General features: G+C 35.1%; 1 protein-coding gene across 1 annotated transcript in view; it reads right to left on the bottom strand.

The window, feature by feature from the left end:
- The window catches only part of swm (Zinc finger protein swm), a gene marked incomplete in the record, with an annotated part of 120,499 nt that extends 100,421 nt beyond the window's left edge, over positions 1-20,078 (bottom strand). The window contains 2 exon segments of the mRNA XM_081728467.1: positions 9,690-9,808; positions 19,659-20,078. Of these exon segments, the coding sequence (XP_081584593.1) occupies positions 9,690-9,808; positions 19,659-19,717 (178 nt within the window).
- Between the last annotated feature and the right edge of the window lie 1,500 nt (positions 20,079-21,578).

Raw genomic sequence — 21,578 nt, 5'->3', positions numbered from 1 at the left:
ATGTCTCAAGAATAGATTTGTCTCCTCTCTCAAACCTGTATTCAAAATGAAACAGATAAAAATCAACCATTTCCGCTTTCAGCATTGATCACCTCAGAACAAAAACAAAAATATAGCGAAAGGATGCTTCTTGAAATGAATTCAGCGTCCCAAGAACAAACTTAATTCTCATTTTCATCTCTTATTACAAGCTTACGGGTATTTTTTTTTTTTTTTTTCGTTAAGTTTCTACACGGATCGCAATGAAGAAACGAGAAAATAGATAGCTAGAAGCAGTGCCTATTAAGATTACATTTCAGGCCTTGTAAACATTATCCCCAGATCCAACTAATTCAATATTTGGCACCAGCCCTTATCAAAGACATTCCTTGTTGGTATATTAGATTTTCCTACCGGCGCCTTTGGACAACGCGCTAAGGTTTTCCCACTGTGCGAAGTGAGAACATAGTTCTCCGTAGTGAAAAGTATCGGTTGATTTGGTTTAGATTTTAAAGTGAGTGAAGACTACTTAGAACTGGCAAATAATTTGTCAGAAGTAAGTTTGTAATTACATCATTAAAAAATATGCGATGTCTCTTGAAACTTATTACGGGGCACTAGGGAATGGCGACACGAAGTTTATGAACTACTCATTTAAAGTGAACTGAAAAGAAATCTCTATAAATGAAAAACGTACATGTAAACAATCTTCTTTCTTTAATTTCTGTTCTAAATTACCATAGTAAAACACACGGAATAATATTACATGACGTTTAGGCATGTCATGCGTGAAGTACATTTCCTTCTTTACTTTCGATTAAGCAGAACTGCCTACTATGAACAATTAACAATACATTCTATGGGTTACTTCAATGGATTTCCGAAATTAACCTTCCGACTTTTTGCCAGAAATTCAAGCGTTTGACCCCACTGTGCGTCACTTTCATTGCAAAGTAGGAGGAAAGATAGAAAATGCCCCCTTCCCTTAAAGCAGCAACTTTCATAAACACTGAGACATGTGTCCGTTTATTTTTAGTGAGGAGTTTATATGCCGACTTCCATTCCAGTAACTTCAGCAATTCATGTGATACTCTATTTTAAGCAAAACACTTGAATCTCCTTATCCGCCAAACTCTTGTATCGTTGTTTATTGATTAAAATATATTTATTCATAATTCTTTGAGATACAAAGACGCAAAATTAGTGTTATATAGTTTGGGAAATAGAGCTCGTCCCATTTTTGGGACAACAGCAAAACAGTTACCATTTTATATTTGCATTTCGCATACGTATTCCGAATTGGAAAAGGTATTATATTGTTGCAAATGAATACATGTTTGGCACATTTGATTTTCTTTACACAATTCAAATTTACTTTATTGTTATGCTACAGTAGTTCTGAACACTTATCTTGGTCGATTTATTACGTTTGTTCTCTCTTCTATCTCTATCTTTTGAAATTGTAAGTGATGAAACAAAGGCCACTTATAGAAATCACAAAATGTTAGGACTTTACTAATTCATATGGGCAACAATGCTTCACTACCATTTATGTGTGAAATGAATCAAAACATTTCTCATGAAGTCTTACGTTGCATCCTTTACATTGTCTCTTGCAAAATGCACAGCTCTTCTGACTTTTGATTATTATTATAAGGGTGCTTTCCATTTCAACTCAGGCAAATAATAATAATAATAATAATAATAATAATAATAATAATAATAATAATAATAATAATAATAATAATAATAATAAATAAATAAATAAATAAATAAATAAAAAAATAAAAAAAAATAAATAAGTAAAATTGTACCATCACCATCTCAGATATTGTTGAAACTTTTTTTTTATAGCAACTAGACATGTTTTTAAGACACCCATATTTTTTGTTTTGTCGAAAAAATTTTTCCCGTCAAGTAATGGGCCATCAAAGACGGGGAGTACAATTTATGAATTGCAGAAGACGTGGAAAATGGTCAACATCGGAGCCCCACCATTCAGCTATGGAGACAGGTAGAGTTATAATTCTTGTTGTGTTATGTAGATAGGAATATAAATAAACTATATTTTATTATAGTTTGGTTTGCGCATGCATATCTTTTTGTACATAACAAATGACCGTCAGTTTATCTGAAAAGTCGAAGTTTGCGAATTTTTTTCGAGCACTTCCGGTTCGAATTTTAAAATTCTGTTTTCACGGTTGTTAAGACCTAGTTGCCCGCTGTCAGAAAAAAAAAAAATTGTATCGCTTCTGTGTACAACCGTTTCGTCGCAAAAAATTCGAGAAATTGTAAAATTTTCAAAAAACGCCATTTTTGGGCCCCATTTTCTCGAAAACACCATATTTTAAAATTCTGAAATTTTGTCAGATGGCTCAACTTTACATGAATAATAAACATAAATAATATCATTCTCGACCAATGCTTCATGAATTAACTACAGCTTTTTGAAGTTAGTGAAGTTTCGTTAACTCTGATGTTACAGTTGGCAACACTGGAAATAATAAAAGTGCAACGATTTGATGTTTGTGGTTCACATTCATTAAATGAAGAATAAAAGGTTTTCCTCATTGCTTTTTATTATTTTGTTCAAAAATGGTCCCTGAAATAGTAAAATTAGCCTCCCCCTACTCCTCCGTTTTCTTCAACCGAAGTAATCTGAGATGGAAATTACGATTATGAAACACACAAATTTTTTCACTTACCTAAAATGGTCTTCGGAAACAAAATTTCACTTTTTTTTCTCACATGAACCAATCATTTGCTTGCTTGGTGTCTTCTTCGCTAACAGCATGTAATCGTGCAGATGCTCCAATAGGTGTTCGTGCACTCGCAACTCATAGCACACTGTCGATAGTCACAATACACTTATTTTTACTTCTCTTATGCTCTTCTGGAAACCCGTACCCTGTTGAATGTCCATGTGGAAGCATAAACAGCACTTCAACTTCACGTAATTCATGATTTATTCATATTATTTCCGTTACCCACCACTAGTTATCATATATAAGTCTGTAACAAAAGTTCCTTTTTGCAGCTTCTTAAATCTACACTTTGAATTGCAGAAGCTCGATTTTGGGGGAAGCATGAAGTTAGTTCAAGGTGACCCGTTACTGATAAAAACTTCGCCATTTTCCGAAAGCCAAAGGTGACTTCGTTGAATACCAGTTACCGGTCGCACACTTTCCCATTCTTTCATTTTTATTATTTCCGGAAATTGTCGAATTCAGTTCTAGGCAACAAAACGAGAGTAATACCCGGAGTTTGTACTTGCACTATACTCACGAATTCTTCTGCAGTTTTAATAATGTGTATCTGTTTTTATCTAAAGTTATGCCGCGTTGCCACATTCTTTACACCCCCCTTTCCCCCAATACCGTCGCAGAGAGACTTGCATGACCGGTTTCACTGAAAAAAACACTGTTTTATCGGATCTGTCTGCATCTCGAACATTTGAAAGCGATTTTTAAAGTGGGATGCAGCACCATCAGAAATCACTGACATGCTTTGGGAAATTGTAGACACTTATTTTTCACATATTCGAACCTTTTTCTATAACCTATATTTTCGCTTTTCTTCGAGTATTTTTAGAATCTTGTCTATGGCTATGAGTACATGAGCCGAATCGTGTGTTTGTCGTCGCGTTATACAACAAAACTAGCAGTTGTTGATAATAAGAACTGCCGTAAATTTGCTCATTTTTCCGGTGATAACTCTGAATTTCACTTTGCAGAATAACAGTCTAGTTTTCAATGAATTTCACATGAAGTAAAATAGAATTTGTATCCTGTAATTTTATACGATGCCTTTCGGTAGCAATTAATTCTCTTTGGATTTTCTTGATGTAGTCATGAATTACAATTTTTACAGTTAAATCAGCAACATACGATACGAAAACAGAAAGTGGCACAGTTTTTTTTTTTTTTTTTTTTTTAAACGAGATCATTGTTTTCCCATATGGCATACATAACACTAGTTTGATCAGAATCAATAAATTAAAGACTCCACACTTATTCCTTCCGCTCCAGGACATTTACCACATTCTTGAAGAAGACAGCTGTCATTTTCTATGGATCATACTACTAAAGAAAACAGATCACTCATGACAGCTTCAATACAGGTTGCACCTTTGATTTATTGCAACGCAGTAGTAGCTAACTTAAAATTTGCAAAATATACACACACACATTTCCCTCGCAGGTTGCAGACTGACAGCTGGTCGAACACTATAAAATTTCGAGTGACCCACTTATGCTGGGATTGTTCTGTTTAAAAGGTCCATAAATTTCTTTGATAAAACGTGTAAGAAAACGTTTCGATTTTTTAACTTTTTGTCCATTTTCGATCACTGTAATGACATCGCACTTAATTGAGACTGTCTGGAGCATTCCAAATCATCACTGAGGTAATAGTTCAGGCTTTTTACAGATCATCTGAATTTATTAGATGGCCGTTTCAAGTACACTTAAAATTTGTGTGTTTCGTAATCGTAATTTCCATCTCAGATTACTTCGGTTGAAGAAAACGGAGGAGTAGGGGAGGCTCATTTTACTATTTAAGAGACCATTTTTGATCAAAATAATAAAAAGAAGTCACGAAAACCTTTTATCCTTCATTTAATAAATGTGAACCACAAACATCATCAATCGTCGCACTTTTATTGTTTCCAGTGTTGCCAACTGTAACAACAAAGTTGACAAAACTTCGCTAACTTCAAAAGGCTATAGTTAATTCATGAAGCATTGGTCGAGAATGATATTTGGTATGTTTTTTATTCATGTAAAGTTGAAACATCTGACAAAATCTCAGAATTTTAAAATATGGTGTTTTCGAGAAAATGGCGATTTTTGAAAATTGTACAATTTCTCGAATTTTTTGCGACAAAACGATTGCACACAGAAGCGATACAATTTTTTCTGACAGCGGGCAACTAGGTCTTAACAACCGTGAAAACAGAATTTTAAAATTCGAACCGGAAGTGCTCGAAAACATTCGCAAACTTCGACTTTTCAGATAAACTGACGGTCATTTGTTATGTACAAAAAGATATGCATGCGCAAACCAAACTATAATAAAATATAGTTTATTTATATTCCTATCTACATACCACAACAAGAATTATAACACTACCTGTCTCCATAGCTGAATGGTAAGGCTCCGAAGTTGACCATTTCCCATGTCTTATACAATTCATAAATTGTACTCCCCGTCTTTGATGATCCATTACTTGGCGGGAAAATTTTTTTCGACAAAACAAACAAAAAAAAAGTCTCTCTTAAAAACATGTAGCTAGTTGCTATTAAAAAAAAAAAAAAAAAGTTTCAACAATATCTGAGATGGAGATGGTACATGCTCTGCCTGAATTGAAATGGAAGGCACCTAAGATGATTACCTGGATCCGTATGCACGTCAATACTCACATTTCCACCTAACACTTTGCTTGTGTGAGGGCCCCCCTTCGAAAAGCAGAATAGAATAGTTTGTCTCCAAACATCGAGCAGAGACATCTCATTTGCACTGACAATCTGATAGATCCTCCAGATGTTGTGTAACATCTAACACTTGTGTAAACAAAGGCCACCACCACTTCTTTGATCTGATTCTTACCCTGTATAATGTTACTTGTTTATCTAAACGGTTTACAACTCTCACATGCGCATTATACTCTTTGACAAGATGTGGCATTGGAACTTATTTCATTTTTTTGCTTCTGGGATTAACGCCGAACTGACGACAATGGAGCGATCGTGTCAAGTTTATTGCAACAGAAACGGCTTTATTATTATTCTATTTCACAATGAGAATTTCTTTATCAAATCCATGGTCCATAACACCACGTTCTCTTGTTTCTCCCATATGTTTGTGTTCATCAGAGGGTAGTGGTTGATATGGTGCTCCGTAACAGTTCCGGTTGCTTTCAGTCCGTCTTCTTTCAAAGCAGTAAATGTATTTGCGGTATTTAAAGATCAAAAATACTTTATACTTCTTTCTGTCTGCAACTGGAATAATAACTGTAAGCTTCTGAATCACTCTGTCACCAAGTGGCCACTCCTTCCATCGCTTCCCTCACAGCATGGTGAAAAGTTGCACAGACAGCCTGAAGTACTAGTCAGACGACATAATTTATAAGCTTTTATAGCGTAAGTATTTTGGCAGGACATTTTCCTTACTATTTCACTATCACTTCATCTAAAGACAACTTTTGTGGAAAATACAAAACTTCTGAAAACTCTTTTCTCAAAGTGTCAAAGAATAAGCAGACCTTATACATCTTGGCCTTTTTGTCAATTTTAGAACTATTGTTAAGATTAAATACTTCTTTATTCCCTTGAGCTTGCTTCTTGACATGGAGCTGAAAACAAGTGTAACACCCACATATGGCGCTTGCTCCCAATACGTATCTTCTTGCGAAAGCCTGTGGTATTCTGATAGTAGCAAAATACTAATAAGTGCACGCAAACCGTCCTGTGTTATTTCAAAATTACTGCAATTTTCCTGAGCAGCATACACTTTACTCTGTTAGTTTCTCAACCATGTTTGATAAAAACTCACCAAAAACCTGTGGTACATTTTACCTGTCAACTTATTCATTAACTAACTAATGCTATGGCCTATGGAACCCGGAGGTTCAATGCTGCGTTCACAAAAGCTCTCCACTGACTTCTATCCTTAGCCAATTGGATCGTTTCTACTTTGGATTCCTATCTCTGCGAGATCCATCTTAATATTGTCCTCCCATCTGCGCCTAGGTTTTCCTAATGGTCGTTTTCCGATTGTTCTTCCAGTCAAGACTTTGAAAGCGCTTATACTTTCTTCCATTCTAACTACATGACCTGCCCACCTAAGCCTCCTACAATTGACGACCCTAACAATGTTGGGTAAACCGTATAAATTATGTAGTTCCTCGTTATGAAGTTTCCGCCATTCCCCATTCCCGTTCCTCTTGGGTCCGAATATTCGTCTCAGGATCTTGTTCTCAAATACTTTCAGTCTATGTTCTTCCCTCAGGGTAAGCGACCATGTTTCGCAACCATACAGAACAACAGGCATGATTATTGTTTTATATATTTTAAGCTTCAAATTCCTCGACAGAATTCGCGACGACAAGAGATTTTGAACCGAATAGTAACACGAATTCCCTGCTTTTAGTCGACTTATTCATTACATTATCTAAATTTATTTGTTGTTTTGTCGTGTTTCACTGTATTTTGGATCACACTTATACCACTTGCGGACAGGAAAAATTTTTCCGCCCGTTTTATCCTTTGCTTAAGACACACTTGAGGTAGATGGAACATCTGATGTTTTTCTATCTTTGATTTAACGTGCTCGTTCCTTCTCAATTCTGCCACAGTTGTTAATCAATCCCAAGATACCAGCCACACCACTAACTGCACCTTTCAGTAAAGAAATGAAATGAAATCTGAGTTTTACGTCCCACGGTTGTGTCGGCTAGACTAAAGGAGACAGTGATAATGAGGAAATGAATGAAATGGAGGTGTGAAGAAAGTAGGAGGAAACAGGAGAACCCCGAGCAAACCCATGCACACGGTGTTTGTCCACAAGGTTCACTTGGCGGGAGCTGGGATTGAACCCGAGACCCCATGCACTAAAGGTGAACGCTCAACCACTGAGCCACCGCGGCCCCCTTCCAGTGGAGTCCAATCGTAATCTTCCTAAGTTTGTCCGGTTCTGGAGGTGTAATTGCAATTCCCACATCTTTGGGATCAATCTTATCACCATTGAGTTTATCCAATAAATTTACTATTTCACTCATTTTTGAGTCCACACTTATACAATATCATAGCGTTTATCGTTCTTTGAAATGCACCCTTAGTTACTTAGGTTTACAACACCCAATTACATCTTCAGAAGCACTTCTTTGCGACACAAGGCAGAGTCATAACTAACATACGAGATAATGCTAGCATAACCAGCCGATGTCCTTATTTTAGGAAACTTGAAATAAATATCTTGAGAAATTTAAGGAAATGCACTTACGTTTCATTACAGACGATCATATTACTTCAAGATATACGTATTCACACAATACAACTTATTTTCTTATATATTCCTTTACAATTATTATGCAAAAACAGATAAAAATCATGCACAGCTGAAAAATGCACATTCATTATATTCTTGGCCACCGTATTATTAAAATTTTGTAAATTATTTCTGTTTCATGCAGCAGGGACTCTATACAAATGAAATGAACAGAAACATCAGAAAAATCTCTTTGCAAATATATTTTTAAAGAATCCCCGTCTCAAAAAAGGGACAATATCTGATAATGGGTTAAATTCCCTCAGCAATTACATTATTAAAAAAAAAAAATCCTTTTTATTGTTCTCATAAACGAAAAAACAAAGGTCTGCCCAAATCTCACGTTTCCAGATATATTAATGTGGCACGGGTGGCTAAGAATTAGTAGTTTTCACTCTTTCATTCAATTATATATATATTGCCCTTCTTTCTCTTCAGGAGCGGATTTTTCAAAAATGCTGAAATACATGTTCTCTTATTTTTGTTAGGAGTTTATATAACGACTTTTACTCCAACTTAAGTGAATCCTTACATTACGCATTTTTAAATAGTTGGAAATCTTATATTACAGAAAATGTCTCTCTTTAAAAGTGGAATTTTAGGAAGCACTGAAATACGTATTCCCTTATTTCTTACGGCATCTTATTATAATAATTATAATTCCCTCCCCATAGCATCTCACTTCCTTTTCTCCCCTTCTAAATCATATATATATATATATATATATATATATATATAAACGCTGGGACACGTATCCAATTATTCTAAATAAGAAGTCGAAATACCAAATTTAACGTCTCTAACTTCCGAGATATAGGCATCTTATTATAAGTGTAATCCTCTTCCCTTTCTTCTTCTCACCCTTTTCTCTCCTTGCAAGTAAAATATCAAAAACCGTAGAACGTGTCTTCTTGTTTCAAATGAAAGGTTTAAATACCAAATTTCATGGCTCAAACCTCCAGACATTCCTAATCAGGACGTTTTTTAATGTAATAATTTCCACTTCTATTTCTCCCTCCCCTTCCCTGTCAAATTTCCAAAAATTCTTCCGTCGCAAATCCTTTACACTGTTTAAATTTGAAGTTTCTAATTTAAGCGGGCATTGATCAGCATTCAGTCACTCAATACTTCTACTTTTATATGGTATATATATAGATAGATTCAATACACTGATTACATTAAGGATTGGGATTGTGTGTATTGTTTAATTAATTGACAATTGCTCAAATTACACATACAACAGTCCAAACAGTTTTACCCAATGCATTATGAAAGAAAGAAAGAAAAAAAAAACTTGAGCTAGCACCTCACAACAGCAGCACGTCGGGCTGAACCAAATATTGTATTACCAGCCCGACGACTTAGAGGTGAATATGATTTTATGCACTAAGAGTATTAGCCCCCCCTCTATAGTTATGGCAGTAGAACGTAACTCTTCATTCTTATTGCCTCCTCTCTACATTTTGACTGCCAGCCGTTAGAAGATTGACACCTTATGCTTTTATTTAGTATTTTCATTGTCTTGGGTTCTGAACAATCACATAACTAGCTTTTTGATTTTGATTTTTATGAACTCACTTTAATTTAATATCTTTATCCTAACCATTGAATATATATATATATATATATATATATATATATATATATATATATTATACTCTTACCTTGTTGCAAGAAGACGTCTAGCTGATCTATCATGCTAGCCTTCAGTTCTGGTTCTGGCTTATCTTTCTTCACCAGAGCAATCACATATCTAGCCAATGCTGCTGGATCCGCATCACATCTGCAAAGACATTTATTTTCAGTTTTATTTCATTCTCATCTTAAGAATAGTGTGCAGCTACCTATGGCCTAAGTTATAAATTTTCTTTGTATATTTCACACTAGTTTCTCTCAGAATATACTGATAAAACAATTAAAGCAGTATGGATTGTTTTAATGAAATCACTGAAGCATTAAAAACGACTATAAATGAAACATGTCTACTTTGTTTCTCCTTAAAGGTCTTCAACTTAATACGTATATGTGTGCATATTATAAAGAAACAAAACTATAAAGGCATTCAACAATTCTGTAATGGAAAAACAGTATTACGCCAATCCACATGAAATGATCCAATGACGGTTGCTTGATCATTTTATAAACAAATGCTTTCCTGTTTCTGGACTCTTACATGATTACAGGGTCCAAACATAATAATACTTGATTGTATCGTTTTCCCAACTCCGATGGCAGCCATTTTTGTTTGACAACACGCGCTGATTCTTATGTTGTAGAGATTTCCATTAACTTTACTCAGACTTGGTGAACCCTAAGTTTATGAAACAAAAACCATTTTATTTACACTGCAAAAAAATAAACTACTTTTAGATATAGCAGGACACTTCACACATTACCGACACTCTTTGAATGCCTCCAGATTACACATATTCACCCCTTGTAGATACTGTGTTGTCCAAGTATGTTCCAGATGTATGTCATCACTTTATTTTCGAACTGTTTGCTGAGAAGAAATGTATGAAGTATGAAACAAAGTATGAAAATACGTCATACTAGATACTGTTTTTAGAGAAGTAATGCTTCTGAACACGCGAAGCACACTTTATATTTCATCAATTTCCCCGTCAACATCTACACTAAAAGTGTTTTAATAGTGCAGTATTTAATGAAATTTGTGCGCAAAACAGTACAAATTCACCTAAACAGTTGGTATCGAAATTGACAAACTTGCAATGTTCGAAGGCATATCACCCTTCAAGAAGAAATGTAATCTAAGGCTTAATTGTTTTGGAGTGTGTAGCTACCTAATGTACTACATGAAAAAACAAACTGGGTTACTTCCTTTTCAAATTACAATGTTTCAGAAACAGAAAATTAAAAAAAAAAATAAAATAAAATAAAATAAAATAAAATTTGGACACCGTGTATTCTTCTCGGAACAAAGTTTAAAAATCTGAAATTCTGATAGATAAATCTATTATGTATTATAAGGCTGTAGAAAAAATACCATGTTTGAGATGTATTTACAGGACGTTAAAAGTTCTCCCCCCCCCAAAAAAAAAAAATGCTCGATGAGGACAGCAGGATGGAAGATGAACACGCAGGTGCCAGAGTTAGAAGTATCCATAATTTAATTATCGATTGTTGTTGTTAAGATCAAAATCGGACAAAAAAAAAAAAAAAAGGAAAAGATTTGATAAAACGTTTCGTACAAGGATCTAAATCCACGACACTCACGTACAAGTGAATCTTCGGAGTGAAGTTCAAAATTCAGAGTTCATAAGTACTAATTCCCTCTAAATTCTCTTTTAACAGTGTAAAAATTGAAGAACGCAGCACCGCCTGGATTCAAACACGGATCTGTAAATTACAAATCCGATGTTTAAACCACTACGCCACGGAGGCACTTATTGGGCCATTGCTGACTACAAGCAAGCAAGCACAAATTTCAGTTTTATGCTTTTGATAAAACTTCTAGCAGAATTTCCACCTCACTCTTTAAGATTGGGGATTTGCCACTTCGTAACTATAAATACAAAAAATACACCCAAATGAAACCTGCATATCCTCCGTTACACGCATTAGTTATGTCAGAATAATAAAGATCTGCTACACGTTGCCAAACTTTGCAAGTGCAATGTTACTATCTCATCGAGGTGCCTATTACTAATGGCGAAGCGTACTATGAGGCTCTGAGGCCGGGCCTACCCTGTCTTCTAACATGTATTTTCTTTATCTTTAGTTTCTTATAAAATAAAGTCAATATTTCAAAATTTCGGTTTTTCGGTAACAAAATAGTAGGTTGGAAACACTTGAGAGTCCCTTCCATCTGAGCCTCACCAGTTCGCGAATGGTTTACGAGCTGTGCTGCTCAGGGAGCGAAGCTGGGGATTGCACGCTTTGTGGGGAGGTGCGAAGGCTCGCCTCTGGGAGTTTACTTTTAGCGTCTTTCAATGTCAATATGTTATAAAAGATTCCTTAACACAGAGTAATAAGCTTCTGTGTAGAATTATGTATTTTTATTAGTGATACTTGTTTAATTTTGGTATATACTACATGGGGCCTGGCCCATAATAGCCTGTAAAAGATAAGTTTGATACATTAAACATACGTATAAATTTACCAAATGCTACCGTAGAGGATAAAATAATTATATTTGTGCATAATTTTAGTTGAGTTTTCCATTTCGTAAAATCAGTTAGGTATTTACGATCTTGTTTCGAGGGGGGGGGGTTGCTTGTTTCGGGAGGAGCTTAGCTAACTTTATTCCTGGAAATGTGATATATATATAAAACAATAAAAAAGTGCCAATAAAATTTCGGCGAGTGCTTAAGCCCGGAAACCATCCCCTTAAATTTGCCACTCCATAGAATACAATATTAAATACCTTGCGTCAGGGTTGGCTGGTTTAAAAAAAAAAAAAAAAAAAAAAAAAAAACTGGTTTAAACCAAAAAAAAAAAAAGCGAAAAATGCTTTAAATCGTGTGAACTTAATGGTGACGTATCCACATATCAAACCATCCGCATTACGTTTATTTAATTTTCACCTTTTAATCAAGGGGTTCAGTGTTCAATTCTCGGTCGAACCACAACCCATCTGTCAAATGTAAACCAAGTAGCGATTCGAGGTGTTCCTTTAAGCGAAAGTCTTCTCCGAGATAACCTTGGTATTTCATAAGGATATTAAGCCTAAACATACGGAATGAAACTAAATTATATACCTCTACCTGAATGAATGCCTGTTGTTTTATAAAGAAGCCAAGCTTGCCTTTTATTGATAGAAATTGGCAAAATTTATCAACTGCCTACGTAGCTTCCAACATCAACTTGGATTTGACTTTGTTTTAATGTTATTGAATGATATCTACATACCAAATTTGTAATTTAATACCTGTTTTAGCGTAGTGATTATATGTTGACCTTAAAATTTTACATACAAATTCATTTAAAGTAATAACAGGATTTTCCCAATGGCTAAGGCGGGAGTTCCCCGATTTATATATAATTCTACTTGTGTAACTGTTTATGTTTTTGTCCTTTTGAAATGACTCTTGAAAATTATATTAACAAGTACGCCTATGTAAAGATAAGTACAACGCATTTTTATCAGGAGTCCTTCGTGAGTGTGTCGGTATTCACATTTGTGACCAATTAGTCCCAGTTTCGTGTCCAAATGGACAATTTCTCTTGGATGTAAGCAGAGAAGCGGTTTGGATTTCGCTTTAAGCTTATGTGATCCCTTCCAGCATAACCTTGTTGTTGCATAATAACACTAAGGCGAAACAAACCATATCTATCTAATTATGTCCATATCTAATATAAATACATAGAGTAAATTAATTAAACCCAAAAAACCTGGTTTAAACCAAAAAAAACCTGATTTTTTGTCTTTTTAAATAAAAACCATGGTTTTGGCCAACCCTGTCTTGCGTTGATTCAAATAGAATTCCTTCTGAGCATTACCATTTCTAGTGAAGTTATTATCACATGATGCATTAATTAAATGCGGTATTGTACTTACTTTAAAATGAGAGATTCAAGTAACAAACACTTATCCAAGAAATTGACAACTATTTCTCTTCCTTTATTTTCAAATATGAAGTTAATGAAAACAGTAACTGAGGAGGAAATTTCCCTCATTCCCCGTGCAAATCCCAGACAGAAGAACGTATGAACTACACTTCAAAATATTTATAGTGGAGCTAAATGGAATATTCCATTAATACATATTGCGTGTTTTCCTCATGTAAATATTTGAATAATAATAATAATAATAATAGGTTACTTTCTGTCTACTTTTGCTCATAATGATGTAATAAATTCCGCTCTGCTGACATACAATTGTTATTGTTTACACATGGAACTTTATATAACTTCCATTCTTTATGTGTAAATCTTCTCTATCAGTATTATAGTTCAGCAGTAAGAATGTGAAACGATTTGTACATGTTTCTTCGTATGAATGATAGAAGATGTATGTAGATTTTTAAACATATGTGATAAAACAATATACAAACTGTATGAGAAGTTCAAAAAGAAAGGGTTAGAGTTGGAATCCAATCGTGCTTAGCCTGCCGTTGTCTAGTCTCCACAAAACGTATAAGTTATCTGTTTGACGATACAAAGGAACTCTGGAAAGCAAAGTAAACCAGGGAACTTAATGTACCTTCAAGAATATCTAGGCATTCAGTGCAACGAATATTACAACAAGATTTGAATTTGTTTTCTTTGTTTCTCGGTTGTTGCCCACTTTTACCTTATGGTGTCGTGAACAATACCGAAAATACAAAAATATGAATAAAAAAGAAAGAAAAGGAATGCTCTATGAGTTACAGCATAGACAGGCAGCTGTTCCCAGTTATTGGCTGATTCACCTCTAATTTTTAAGGAGAAAAATCAATAATGAACTATACCTGAACATGATTCATGACAACTAAGACAAGAAAGACCTCAAAGATCGAACGTTGTGCTTTATTTTTTGCATTAAATTAAGAGAACGAATATTTGCAGTACATTATCTGCATTTTTAGGCTTCCAAACTGTCTAAAGACCGAAAGTCTTATAGAATGGGTATTTCCGCCCGTCCTTGCGTCTTATCAGTCGACAGGTATCATAGCAAAATCATCCATTTCCGGCTTCAACGTTGATCGCCATACAACAAAAATTGTAATAGATAGCGAAAACATGTTTTCTGAAATGAATTCTGCGTCCCAAGAACAGAATTGATCTTGCTGTTATCCCTCTATACAAATTTAATTTTTCTTTCTTTTTACGTTTCATTGCTGACCACTACTAAGAAACATAAAACCTTAAAATGCAATAAATGTGTGAAAATAGAACCGTCTGCTCGAGTAATGCCATATACTGACGAACTTGTCTATAGATACTTTACAAACTAAATGGACTTTATAAACATTTATTGTGTTTGTGGTATAGTAAATCTCCAAAACTTGTGTGTGCTAACCAGGGTTGGCTGGTTTAAACCAGCTGTTAAAAAAAAAAAATAAACAATTGGTTTACACCAAAAAACGAAAAATGTTCGTAAAATCTTTATGACCACAAATTTGTGGGTTATCACGTGTCACTCTCGTATATTATTCGTATTATATTATCGAATTATCACTTAATAGTGCATAAAGTTTTTATTATTATTATTATTATTATTAACATAGAACAAAATGAACATAATATTTGGTACGCGGAAGGTGAGAAAATAGTCAAAGCATCCAAAAGTAAGAATTACCTGAGGCCAAGGTTGTGTAAACTGGAATATAAACTTTTCCGCAACAAGCTATAACGTAACATTTACCTGACCTCGATATGTGCATAAATTTCCCATTCATTACTCAAAGAGATTATACTACAAAAACAACCCTTTTTTATAAGTTTGTGAATGTTTCTTTTGTGATTTTTTTATAGTTTATTATTGTTATGCAATTGCAATCAAAGAAAAATTCTAAATATTGTTTCGTTTTAATAACAACTTCTATTGATAAAATACATCGAAATACCGTACTTTGGGGGGGGGGGGGGATACAAACCCCACGAGAGGCATTTACTGAAATCAGAAGTATCTTTTGTATCTAGTTATGTATAAATGGGTCAGAGCCAAAATGGACTCAAATAATTCTTATCCTTGTTCACTTTTCTTACTGATATGCAAATTAAGTCGTTGTATTTCTTCAACTTGGACTAATAAAAGTCGTAGTGAACTAACTTGGACTTAATTAGTTCTTCTGTACTCTGCAGTATTTTGAAATTGTCCAGATGTAATTCTGTATAATGTTTTCACTTGTGCAACTGTTTATCTTTTTGTCCTCAAATGACTCTTGACAATTAGACAATTATATTAAAAGTTTGTAAAGATCAGTACAACGTATTAGGAGTCCTTCGTGAGTGAGTCCGCAAACGTATCGCATTTGTGGCCAATTAGTTCCGGTTTTGAGTTCAAATGAAGGACAATTTGTTTCGGATTAGCAATGAGCAAATGCAAGACCAAGACCAAGACCCGAGTGGTCTTGGTCTTGCACTGGAACCCTTGGTTGCAAGAGCCTTGCAAGTCTTATTCTTAAGAAATCTTATGCTTTTCATAGGTAAATTTTGCTCTGGATATAAGGGATTATAAATTCTACAATGCGCCAATAATAACGGAAATACAGTGTATGTTTCGAAATGTAATACTGTACCTAGGTATAGTTTACCTTCGTGTATGTATCATGTTAGTGTACAACATAGGCGATAACCTTTATTTTTTTTCAATGGGTGCCCACACTTCACTACTTATAAAATAAATCACAACGATTCGTAATCTTTTTATATTTTTAACGGATCCAATATTTCAATGAGTTCCAAACTGGGGAGGCTACTCCTGAGACACATGAAAGAAAACCAAGACGGCACAGATTACTGAAATACAATGAATTGCAAAATTATTTCTACATTCTAAAGGCGTCACATTTTTTTCCAATCACGATTAGCTAATCTTTGTATTGAACAAACTTCCAATTAAACATTGAGATTTTGTTTCAATGATTCCAATATGTACTCTATAGGGCAGAAACATGTACACTCATGTCCAAAATTATTGTCGCATAACTGTCTTCTTGTAAGAATATAATTTGATAATGATTTTTGAGGGTACTTTTAATACTGATACTATGTGTATAATCGGGAAATGTATATTTCTGGTAAATTTCATAGATAAAGAATTATAAATACGAAAATTATAATGAGTAAAATAAAACGTTGCTAAATGGAAAAGAAAATTTTGTTTTATTGTTCTTATTTACTGCTCTTTTGACATGAAATTTGCCACATACATGTCTTTGTCAACTATACACGCACTAACATTGTAAGAAAAACAGGGTGAATTCGTTATCAAATTATATTACTAGAATAACATATTTATAGACATGCGACAATAATTTTGGACATGAGTGTACATTACGCTAAAGCGCTGAAAAAATTGGAGACTATAGAAACGCGGGCATGGAGAAGAAAGGAGAGAATTAGATGGGTTGAACGGAAAACGAATGAGAAGGTGTTAGAAACAGTAGCAGTAGGGAAGAATTGAAGAATTTTAGATGTAATTAAGAGAAGGAAGAGGAACTGGTTGGGATATTGGCTGAGGAGGAACCGTATTATGAGAGACGTGCTAAAATGTATGGTAGAAAGAAAGAGAGGGAGGGGACGAAGGAGACTAGTTGAAGGAAGGTATTAAAACAAAAAACTGCTACGTCAAAACGAAGAGACTAGCTGAGGACCATCGTACATCGAAGCTTCTAAGTTGCAACAAGTGGCCTGTCAATAATGGCAGAATAGCAATCATGATGATGATATGTTTAGCAATTTTGGCCAAAAAAGAGAGAAAAATTTAAAATAATAATGATTACAATCACGACCCTTAATGTTTTAGAGTAATTTGAGTGAAAACTGAAAACGACTCAATTGCCTATGATTTTTGTAAAAACTCAACTTATATAAATACTTTTGACCTACTGTATATTAGAAATACAAAATAACGGCATCAAACTCCAAGTTATTTGAAAGAACTACGTACAAAATCACTCTCATATGTGAATATGGATTATTTATTGTTGAATAATGTTATATCGCTCAATCCTCGATATGATGTATACCTAAGGAGGCTAAAAGTTATATTGATACACAATTATTCAACGTATAAACATCCGCCCTTAAGTTTTGTCAATGTCATAAAAATGTTATTTCGATATTAATTTTCTGAGCACACATTAAAAGTTTCCAATGGATGCTTGAGCCTCGGAGCCAAGGCCATGCCCGTGTAGTAGGCACTATAGTGTACAGAATTACTGATGTTCAATACTAATTTCTCTTTAGTTTTGGAAGAATACCACAAATATGTTTAAGTATCTAGTTTAACGTCCCACGATTATGCACCGAGGCTAAGGGAGACTGTAATGATGAGAAATAAATGAATTGGTGGAATGAAGAAAGTAGGAGGAAACGGGAAAATCCCGAGAAAACCCACTTACATGTGTTTGTCCACGAACAAAGCTAACATGGCATAGCTGGTTTCGAACCCGACATGGACCCGAGGTTAACGCTTTACTACTGAGCCGGTACTTGTGTAAGACTCGTGGTCTTGGTCTTGGTCTTGCATGCAAATCTCTTGCAAAAACTGCAAGACCAAGACTCTTGGGCTCATCACTATTTCGGATGTAAGTCGAGAAACTGTTTGAACTCCACTTTAGGTTTATGTGACCCCTTCCACCATAACCCAGTTGTTGCATAATAACCCCAAAGTGAAACAAACTTATTTCTATGTGACATAAATACATAGAGCAAATTATTTAAACCAGAAAAACCTGGTTTAAACAAAAAAAAAAAGTTTAAACCAAAAAACCGGTTTTTTCAATAAAAACCACAGTGTTTGCCAACCCTGGTGCTAACACATCTCTAGGCTAAGCCTTGTCTTTGCAGGCATAGCTTCATACTTGCAGCAGCCCTTTTCATCTCCCGTGAGGAAAAATACCCCACACCACCGATTATATATTTTAAACAGAATGTTTTCAATTGACCTCATTTTCTTTCCCTAGATCTTGTCTTCAAAAATGATTTGGAAAAAAGCATCATGTCTGAGTAAACTTCGCTTTGCGTCCTTCCATTACTTTTAGTTACTTTAGTACTGGTGCACAACAGTCATAAAAATGTTTATAGTAAAAATAAGCGAGTGCATACAAAAGATGATGCCCACTCCAGGTGGTATCCTTACGCCGACACTAGAAATTACAATCGATTAATTTTAACTAAATGGGCCCAACCGCATTTATTTCTACTACCGTACCCTACTCTACTATAACCTTTTAAAGAAGCAATCTTACTTATGATTCTCATCTGAAGCGTGTATTATAAAGTTTACCCGAGGGGTGTCTGAGATGTTAATTTTCTCTGTTGGAGCATACCTACACCATGCAAGAAGCCTATACTTTATGTTTACACGTACGGGGTTACTAGTATAAAACCATTACAGGTGCTCTGACGCTTTCTTCCTACAGACACACCCCCGTGCGAGTCCCCTGCTGCGCTCCCCACTGACTCCGTTAAATAGCATTCTCGCTCTTTGTGGCCATCAATGCAAATTAAGTTTGTTTTTCGCACAATAGTTTTTATGGCGTAAGTAACGACACATATTTGTATCCGTACGGGGAAGCATATCAGTTTGTACCCAAATTATCAATGTGTACTTCTCCAAAGGAGAGTATAATTAGGCCTAGTATGTTAAGTGAGAGGAATTCTACAACACGCTTATTTACATATTTTTCAATTCACACAATTGTGATCTCATAGATTGCTACTAGCAAAGCTGAACTTAACTTCCAACGATCGTATCCACGATCCACCATAATATACTCCAAGAAATATTAAATAATAGGACAGAAACCCCTACTGAGCTAAACTAATACACACAAAAAAAACCTGTACCACGATGAACGAACGTGATAGCTATTCAAATGTATCTTAAATAGACAAAAATAATGTACAATTACTTATGTAATAATATATATACTTCTAATTGCAGTATATGAATACCGTAATAGAAATTCACAATACGGTGCATTTTATTTACAGCAACTTAAAGATGCCCTACTTACAAAGGTTCCAGTTTTGCCGTCAACCAAGACTTTAAAACTTCCTGATTTTCGATCAGCATCTTTGTAGATTATAATTTGTACACTTAGAAATGAATGGTATAACAATTCACATATCACAGTTCGTATTTCTCGCGAAACGAATGTAAAAAATTGCCCGCACTGAAACTGCAAGATTATCCATATGATACAAGTCTATTACATATAACACTTTCCTCTGATGTTTCGAAAGTCAGTTCATTAATACACTGGTACACATTTTATATTGTTCACACAAAATAATTACCATAATTCGACATAAAATCTTCTAAAATATACATATTTCATCGGTACATCACCATTTTAACTAGCACAATTTATTGCATACAAAATCTCCCCCTCTACATTGCCCCTCACATAGCAAACCTGTCCAAGTGTCCAATCAAAACAGCAAAACATTCAAAAAAGTTTGGTTTTACTTCTCTTCAAACTTTGAATTCGCAGTCTGCCATATGTAGGGCACACGGATTGAAATTTGATCGTATTCTGTATGAATCCTTGTAAAAGTTAGAGAGCAATAAGTAATGCAAAAGATGTAAATATCTTTTAAAACTACTATGTCTATTATTGCAACTAAGATGCAGATTTTCCGTCATGTTGACGCAAATTGTTATAAAAAGTGCGCCATTTTCTCGTTTTAAGCTTGTCTCAGACAGACCTGAAGTAAGGATGCGATTCACGACCTTCCTTAAAGATCTTGTGAGAAGTATTGTCCGTTTACTGTAGCCTGGCGCTGTGTTTTGACACAAAACCTGGCTAGCGAATGTTAGCAGTCCTTCCCCTTCTTTGCCCTTAACAAAGTGGTAACAGTGGCACTAGCTCATCAACTTTAGCACCAGTAGGGTTTGGTATTTGCAAGTTGCGTAAATTGCGTTTACTTCTTCTCTCACCAGGACCGTAAGTTGTGTGGGGCAGGGGAGGGGCAACTGCCCCCCAGAGAGGTTCCCCGCTATTCGAAGGGGCCCGTTTTGAGACAAAATTTTCTTAATCCATATACGATACGAACATGAAATTATAAATGAAGCATCAAACTATTTCACTACATTACTTAAAGCAGAGCACAAAAGGTTAATAAAACAAAAGTGAGTCGTGGGCCCACTTCAGTAAAAAACGTCTACTATTTGGGGCCGTAGAAATAACATTTATTCGTATGGTTTTGAGATTTGTCAATATTGTCCCCTGAATTAATTTGTCATGTATGGAAGGGGCCCAGGGGCATAAGTGACGGCCCCGCAGACCTTGCCGTTTCCACAGGCTCCGGCGGGACATAAATAGTAAGAGAAAGATAGAAAGAGGAGGGCCCAAGAATGAGAAAAAACTTTTTCTAGGAGGCCCAAATACACGTATTAATGCTTACCCCCCCCCCAAAAAATCTAAGTTACGGCGCTGTCTCTAATGTGAATTAATTAGTACTGTTCTGCTAATAGTTAACTATATCAGGTTGGTCTCTTTAAACCTTGGGCCGTGGAGACAAACAATCTTACAGAAGGATAGTATTCAGATTTTAAGAAGGTGGGGAAAAGAGAGCGAGGATGAGAAAGATGAGAAGAAAGAAAGAAAGAGAATGAAAGAAACACTTCTACATTTACTTCATAATGAATTTAAACACATATAAACGAAAAAGGGATATCGAAACCCACCACCATAATATTTGTGGAAGTGTTGGCAGCATAATATTCTGGTGAAATATATTTCCCGCCAATTCTGGGGCCTCAGTGTTTGGCCAAATTCTGGCCTTACAGCAGTGGCGGATCCAGGGGGAGATCGGGGCAATTGCCCCCCGCCCCCCGGAGAGGAAACTTTCTTATTTTATATATTTAAATAAATCCCATCCCAGAGTTTGGAGCTCTTAAAAGTAGCTCGAACTAGCAGTATTAACGCCCC

This window comes from Thermobia domestica, chromosome 10 (assembly GCF_964235325.1).
Source record: "Thermobia domestica chromosome 10, izTheDome1.hap1.1, whole genome shotgun sequence".
NCBI classification, from domain to species: domain Eukaryota; kingdom Metazoa; phylum Arthropoda; class Insecta; order Zygentoma; family Lepismatidae; genus Thermobia; species Thermobia domestica.
This window is presented reverse-complemented; position numbering and strand designations above follow the sequence as displayed.